The 7,921-nt window shown below is 46.6% G+C and overlaps 1 protein-coding gene across 10 annotated transcripts in view; it reads right to left on the reverse strand.

Annotated features, from left to right (window-relative positions):
• The window catches only part of smarca4b (SWI/SNF related BAF chromatin remodeling complex subunit ATPase 4b), a gene marked incomplete at its 5' end in the record, with an annotated part of 28,275 nt that extends 21,116 nt beyond the window's left edge, over positions 1 to 7,159 (reverse strand). For 9 of the 10 annotated variants that reach the window (XM_080759187.1, XM_080759195.1, XM_080759188.1 and 6 more), the window contains 9 exons: positions 1,050 to 1,223; positions 1,683 to 1,856; positions 2,390 to 2,563; positions 3,031 to 3,157; positions 3,503 to 3,761; positions 3,853 to 3,951; positions 4,142 to 4,690; positions 6,031 to 6,163; positions 6,938 to 7,159. In XM_080759187.1, the coding sequence (XP_080615313.1) occupies positions 1,050 to 1,223; positions 1,683 to 1,856; positions 2,390 to 2,563; positions 3,031 to 3,157; positions 3,503 to 3,761; positions 3,853 to 3,951; positions 4,142 to 4,690; positions 6,031 to 6,163; positions 6,938 to 7,159 (1,911 nt within the window). Of the gene's footprint in view, positions 1 to 1,049; positions 1,224 to 1,682; positions 1,857 to 2,389; positions 2,564 to 3,030; positions 3,158 to 3,502; positions 3,762 to 3,852; positions 3,952 to 4,141; positions 4,691 to 6,030; positions 6,164 to 6,533; positions 6,780 to 6,937 lie in introns of those variants that run through there. The other variant, XM_080759194.1, reaches the window with a different exon arrangement.
• Positions 7,160 to 7,921: the final 762 nt, after the last annotated feature.

The following is a 7,921-nucleotide window of genomic DNA, read 5'->3' on the forward strand; positions in this document are numbered from 1 at the left end:
AATAAAAAACTTAAATTGGCAAACGGAGACATAACTAAACAGTATGCCAGTGGTAAGGCAATATAATGTAAGGCATAACATGTATTACCGTTACACACTCTCTTAGTATATTGATTTGACCAGACGAGGTGACTGATTGGTGACCCAGGAAGACGTACAGTAACAATACAGCGTGTGTTGGTTTCAGCCCTAGTGGGCTACTCTGACAAGTACAACTTTATTGCATAAACCAGTAGTCAGTGGTTTTCAACCAGTGGTCCGGAGACAACCAGTGGTCCTTGAGGGGGTTCCAGGTGGTCCCCAGCTAAATGATGGAGAGTTGGTAACCAAATGAACCCTGGATAGATATTTAACTCTTGAGAGCATAACATTTTACGCTCTCAAGAGTTAAATTATCTGCATTACATAATTTACAAGAAGTCTACACAATTAGAGCATAGACAAATTGTTATTTTGATCAATGTTTGCCTGTTGTCTCTCCTGTGGTACCAACATCAATACAGCATGGAATTGTGGACAAAATCTTATCCAATGACAGCACCATATTCAAAGTTTGGGGTCTGAGAGGCTAAATCTCATCAAATGGTGATCCATGGCTCAAATGACAAATGAATAATGGACATTGATATGAAAAGGGTTGAAGACCACTGGCATAAACGGGTGGGCCATACATTCCCAACTTCATCGTTCCTGAGTAGGCAATTTTTTGAAGAAATCAGCAATTTATGCATCCGACCTTTTCAAATTTGTACTGTATGTGTATATAATATTTACTTGTTTGCTTGTTGTTCAAAAATGTTCTTTTCAAATAATATAACTTTTAAAGTATATTTTTATGTAAGTATGTTTGCATAATATGTTCTTAAAAGGAAACTTTACTGATGTTTTAATCGATTAATCACCAATTAAACCTTAAATTGTGGTGGTCAAGGTCGGACCAAGGCCCCTGGCATTGGTCAACTCGGCACTACATAACTGTAAAAGCAATCCACACCTCTCACTTTAAACAAAGCCCACACACAACAAAGTATTCTCTCTCCCGCCCGTACCTTCTTCTTTTTCTTCTTCTTCTTCTTCTTCTCCTTGAGAGCCTGCACGGCCTTGTGCGCTCGGACCAGCTCTGTGAGGTTGGCCACGTACTCGTCGGTCTGCTGCAGCAGGTAGGCCAGACGCTTGTCCTTCTTCTGGTCGATCAGCTTACGGTAGCCCTCCTCATCCTCAGCCTAGTGGGAACACACAAAGCCACGTACAATTCAGTGGTTCTTTTTCACCCCAAAATTGAGCATTTCAGATGACAAAATTACATGTATAAATGGCCATGGCCATGAACCCTTGTCCATACCTGTTTTTCATTGTGCATCTCTTGGTCAAAGTTGATCCCATGCCAAAGCGACAGCATTCTCCCAGCAGTCTGCCGTCACCCTGGCAAAAATTAAGGCCCGGCCCTACCTGGGCCCTCATCAAACCCTGTACATTCAAGACACTGCATGGCCCCGCTGCCACCCTTAGATCTCCATATATGGAGCTGACCTGTTCTGACCTCATCGCACCCTGTACAGTGTACACTCAAGACACGCTCCATATATGGCCAGTGCTCGCTTCTTGCCCTCAGGTGTCTTATTGGTTGTACCTACAGTAGTTACGCAGCGTGTAATAGCTTAAAGCTAAAGTTTTTCCCTTACCATGAGTCTCCTCATCCTCTCCTTCTCAATGCGTTCATTCTCCTTCTTCTGCTCACGCTCTGTGTTGGCATGGTACGTGGCCACGGATTTGGTCAGTTTCTGAATCTTGCCTGTGATGGAGCGGTGGTACTCCTTGAAGTCTTTGGCATGCGCAAGAATGAAGTTGAGATACTCCTGAAATAAAGAGTGAGAGCAATAGAGAGTATGAACAGGCATGCTTTTCCCATTAGGACACGCCCCCCTCATCTAGACTGAGTGGCAAAACATTGAGCAGCATGGAGTGTTGGAGTTTGGAAGCGCTCGTTGGAAATCACTCAACCGTCCTGCGTACCACCCGTTTCTAAATGTCACATAATGCAGGAGGCAGCAAAATGTTTCTTGACAGAAAGTAGCTCATAACGTTTCTATGGTGGATTTTTATGAAACAAAAACTTGCAGATAGAAAGAGGATAATTCAAGCTTTTCGTACAGCTGCAATGTTGGTGAGTTTAACATTGTTTAATGCAATCAGACAGGACTTTTCTGTTTCGATGAATGGGCTGTCAAGACCAGAAAGTAGTTTTTTGCCACTCAGTGGGCGTTCCCGCATAACTTCCAGGTACGATGATGTCGCGCGCATACCCTCTATAGAGGGGAGAGTAGGAGGAGAGCACTTCATGGTCTCTCGTCCCTGTGTACTTTACATTTTTCCGAGCGATTTCGCTCACCTGATGTTTCTGTCTGCGTTTGCGCTCTTGTTCAATCTTCTGCTGCTTCTCCAGTTTCTCTGTGATCCGGGCCTCTCTTAAGGACTGGCGCTTACTGCGCTTGTAGGCCTTTGAATCCAAGGCGGTCTCCAGAGCTGTGTCCCGGCGCATGCACACCACCACGTCTTGGCGCAGCTGCAGGAAGGCACATGCACGCACGTACATCATTTCACCCACTCCTTTACACCTGTAAACGTTTGATGTGACAATAATCTTAAAAGTTGATGTAGTTAAATGTGGTGATGTGATGTGAGTTCCGCAAGCATCACTGAAGTGCCAATAATGTAGGTAAAGCACACCCTGTGTAATATTGCGATTATACAACAGTTACCAACCAAACAAAGCAATTAACTATTAAAATAAAAATAATGTTTTGCTATTCCTGTCGGTTTCCAACTTTCCCTGTAAATATAAGAGTTCATTTGACCGAGACATTAAATAGTCTGTTGATTCAAAGTAGCAGCGCTCTATTACAGAGGCTCCGTCTCACCAATCAACAACAGCTGAGCTGTCAAAGCCGGCTGGTGTCATACGACCATGTCGCGTGGGCAAAATAACTGATCTACAAGCTTACAACGGTGTAATGGTGTGCCTTACAGTACCTGTCTCTGGAAGTTGAGCAGTCGGAGGGCTTTGAGCTCGATTGTAGCTTTAGTGCGCAGGTCACCAGCCAGAGACCCCGGCAGGTTCTCCAGTTCAGCAATACGATGGCCGATACGAGACTGCAACCTGAGAGAGCCACGGGACAGCCACAGACTAGTTATACTTGAATGTCCATGTTAAAACACCATCCCATCTTTGTATGAGAGCTAGCTTTAACCACCTGTCCTAGAGTGTCTAGTTCACTGACCGGGGCGCCCCAGGGATCCCTACTTCGCCCCCTCCTATTGTCCCTCTACGCCAAATCTCTTTGCTGAGAGAACTTGTAGTATTATTGCCAAATTACATGCCCAGAATAGGGTTCATGTGGATACATTTACAATGAAAACATTAGAGTTTTCATTGCCATGGATGATGCGTGATCAATTGATTGACATGGACGAACAAATGATCAGTGTTTCTCAGTCTCAGTACCTGTACTCCCTCTCCTGTAGGATCTCCACCGGGTCCAGACCGCACGGTTTCTGAATGGGGGTGATCCGGTTCTGCTTGACGTGGTGAGGCATCATGGGCACGGGCTGCGCAGGCTGACCGGGGGACTGGGTGTGCAGAGGTATCACCGGGGAGGCTGCGGGGGGCCCCGAGGGGGGAGCGGGAGAGGGGCGCCCGGTGGGCTGAGGGGGGATCAGCTTCTGGGGCGTGTTGGACGGGGTGGCGGCATTTATCATGGGACCTACAGAACGGAAACCGACAAAGTATTTAAATTAATTTGTACTGGCTGCTATATACAGACTAATACATATTTGCAAACGGAAAGCACATACCCTCAGGCCAGGACTTTGGTGGTCCATTGTGGTTCTGTCCCTGCATCCCTGTTGGAACTCCTGCTGGGCCAGGCGGAGGCAGGTTGGGACCCATCATCCCTACATATGAAACAGAACCATCATTACACAATGGCCATTTTGTTCTTACATCATACTCTGGGAAGGAAACCCTTCCACCCTGTCTAATTCCTCCAACGGCTGATATATACTTTAGTTGTAGGTGGGTGTCGCACACCTAAAATAGCCAAGCTTATAGGTTGGTATAACTCTGGCTTAATGTCCTCCTCACCGTGGGTTCTGCTGTAGCCCGGGCCCATCGGACCTGGTCCTGCTGGCCCTCCCACTGCGCCCGCGGCTCCGAGAGCCAGGTTGGGCATGGGCTGCTGCTGCATGCCAGGCATCGGCCTCTTGCCCTGGACGGCCATCTGGAGGTGGTCCGGCAGGGGCTGCCCACGGGCCAGCATCTTGTAGGCCATGATCTGGGCCCTGAGCTGGTGGAGCTGGTTTTGGTTGAACGGGGTGGGACCTCCGGGGCCGCCGGATCCAAGGCTCGTTACAAGGCTGCTGGGACCGCCGCCCTGAGACCCAAGACTGGGCCCGGGCCCGGGGCCGGGCCCAGCGCTGCCTGCAGGACCGGGTCGGTTCACGGCGGGACCCCCCAGAGCCTGCGGGTCTCCACTGGAGCCATCGAGAGGCGTCGTGCCAGGGCCAGGCCCCCCAGAGGAAGAGGAGGATGAGGAGGACGAGGAAGAAGATGGCATTAGGGGCCCAGAGGGCGGACCATTTGATGGGACAGGGCTGGAGTGGTCAGAACCTCCACCCAATGGAGAGTGGTAACCTGGAGTCAGACAGACAGACAGACAGACAGACAGACAGACAGACAGAGGTGAACTCCACCCATACAGACACTCACTCAGACAACTAACAGATCATCCTTGGATTAAAACCAAATCCGACTTTATATGCCCACACACTGATGGTGGCAATGCCACTGCATTCTTTACCATACTGTATGTACATGTTCACACACGTCACAATATGATAATAAAACAATGACATTGCTACACACACCGAGTCTGTCTTAGCTACTCTTTCTGCATGGTTGGAGTAAGCATAGAATGATATGGTTGGTTTGACATCGAGGATACATAATATGTATGAATGGTTCTTAGTGAATCTAAACATATTATGTTTAGAATCTAATTATGTTTGGATTCACTAAGAAGTGAACCATTCATCAATCATTAAAGGCTTCACAATCTAGCCTGCCTCGACCATACACAGTCAAATCATCAATGCGTTCATTTATCCATTTGTAACTCTTACAAGTTTAACCAAATAGACCAGTGGGTCCATTTTGTTGATAAGAAGAAAGATACGCTTGCACACTGAGTATCTGCTGAGTTTTACTTTTATTAACGCTACGTTTCCCTCCGGACCTTCTTCATATCATCGATGTCCACTGGCCTACGCACCTGTTCGTACGCCTTATTTCTAGGCGTGCAAAAGCTTTTTTCTACTATCTCAGAGTTAAAGTAACATTGTGGATTTTATATAGAGTATGAACATGCATCAGTTTTCCACCGGGACACAGCCTACTCGTCTAGACTGAGCAGCAACGGAGCACTGGAGTTTGGAAGCGCTTATTCTAAAATACTTGCTCCTGTTACCTGTATACCACCCGTTTCTATATTGCACATAATGCAGGAGGCAGCAGGATGTTGCGTCATTGCAAACGCGTGCTTCCAAACTCTCACACTTAGAAAAATAATCATCTGCACGGAAGTTCTTGACAGAAAGTAGCTCATAACATGTCTATGGAGTATGGACTATGGTCGCTTTTTATGAAACAAATACTTGTTTAATACAAGCAGATAGGACTTTTCTGTTTGGATGTATGGGCTGTCAAGCCCAGAAAGTAGTTTTTTGCCACTCCGTAGGCGTTCCTGCATAACTTCTGGCTACGATGGTGTCATGCGCACAGCCTTTATTATGTCTATTACTGAACATTGTGCAAGGGTGTGAAAACAGTAGAGGCACACACACCCCATGAGCAACCAAAGCCACAGCCAATATGTTCATCATGACATCACTTCACTGTACATATATTATTTTGTTTTAGTCTTTCACAATGCTGGAATTTGTTTTAGGTGACCCACCAAACCACCAAACGTCTACCTTGTGAGTGTTGATCAAGAGGGCTGGGTGGGGGACCCATCCCACTATGTGCACCCTGCCTCATGGACAGGCCTTTCATCTGGCTGAACCGCCCCTCCTCACTCATACTCTTCTCATGCATGCTCTCCATGGGCTATACGGGAAAAGGAAAACATGTGATGTGTAGTGCAATCTGAATGCATAGATACTGTGCAACAACAAAAAAACTAAATTTGCATTTGGTAGTCCAGGGGTTGACTACTTGCATGCCCGCAAGCCTTGCCCACCTGAAAATTAAACCGTCCATTATAAATCGATAGGTCAAATTTGAATTACCATTCTTCAATTTAACACTTTTTTTACTTTCTAGGGCTGTGCGATAAATAATGTCATACCACAATTTATGCCAAATACCTATATAGCTATGAATATGACTATGGGTTCACACTTGCTATTTTATGTGTAGCAACAGTGGAAACGGCACATTATAGGTAAACAGTGCTCTTATTTTACATTCCACAGACCAGAAGATAATCGCTCTGGCCACGTTCAGGTGTTTAGACAGATATCTCGTGTTGGGTTTAGATGGTTGCGTCCCCTCTCAAACGAGCACTTGTCCGCCATGTCCGGTTGGGTAACCTGAAAGCAAACTCCATCTGCCCGAAAGTTTAATTTACCTGCCACGGGCAGGTGAGCAACCCAACCTATAGTGTCAACGCCTGTAAGTCACACCAAATTTGATGCCGTGCGCTTGCATAATAATGCTTCCAGGATTTACTGCATTTCTCATAGGAAGATGTAATTTGAATTACTGAATCCCCCAAAGCAAGCTGTTATAGGAGGAATGATAGTGCAGGTGTGTCAACAGAACACTATATGAAAACTAAAGGCTTCAGAGGGAATGTAATTCATGGGAGGATGTCCTTACTTTGTGCAGCGGGTGCATGTTATCTTGGCTGTATCCAGAGGGTCCCGGCTGGGAGTGTCCTCCAGACGATGGGGGCCCAGGGCTAGGACCCATCATACTGTGAGAGGACCCTGTAGAAGAAGGGCCAGGGCTGGGGCCCAACATGGCACCAGGGGAGGGCCCCCGACCGGGTGAAGGACCCGGTCTCGGAGTTCCTCCCATGGGAGGGTCCGGTGTCGACATGATGGCCTTGATCTGCTCTTGGCTAATAAGCAGCAGCTTCTTGGGTGACAAGAGAGGAGTGAATGAGGGGGCGTGAGAGAGATGAGCGAGAGACACTGTGAGAGAGAAGGGGGTGATAATAATAACTGATTCAGCCTACTGCACTCAAAAGTATGCCTTGATATATTACCAGTGAAGAAAATCTGTTACGTATTTGGTGCATTATTAAAGATACAATACATTCCTAAATGAACACAATTGCTATCACAACAAGTTAACAACAAAGCCATTTTCTGACATGCCTTTCTATAAATGGAGGGGATGCCCAATATTTTGCAGAATATGGTTTAATAATTTGCACAACGCCTATCACGTATATCATTGATGCCTGCACACACAGCACACCTATCCGCCTGCGCGCAGAACATGCTATTCCGGCTGCAAGGTATATATAAAAGCCTGCACTTGAACTTGAGACAGGGAAATACTACTCTGCAAAAAAAAAAAATCCCTCCTTGCACAGAACCAGAAAAGGATGTTTATAGTTAAATATATGGGGGAATGGCGGACTGTCTGCTTGTGCGACTGTACCTACCCGCATTCATTGAAGGCAACACGTACGAGTCCATCATGAACATATATTCTGCGTCCCTGCTGTTTGCAGGCCTACTAGAGTAGGCTACGATAAAGACGCAGCGGGTTGTCGGCGCAATTAGTTACTCACCGCTTTGTAATGTGTGCCTTCCCTTGAAGCGTTGATTTGCTCACAGACGTGTCTCGAGC

Source organism: Protomyctophum bolini, assembly GCF_963924005.1.
Source record: "Protomyctophum bolini genome assembly, chromosome: 3".
Classification (NCBI taxonomy): domain Eukaryota; kingdom Metazoa; phylum Chordata; class Actinopteri; order Myctophiformes; family Myctophidae; genus Protomyctophum; species Protomyctophum bolini.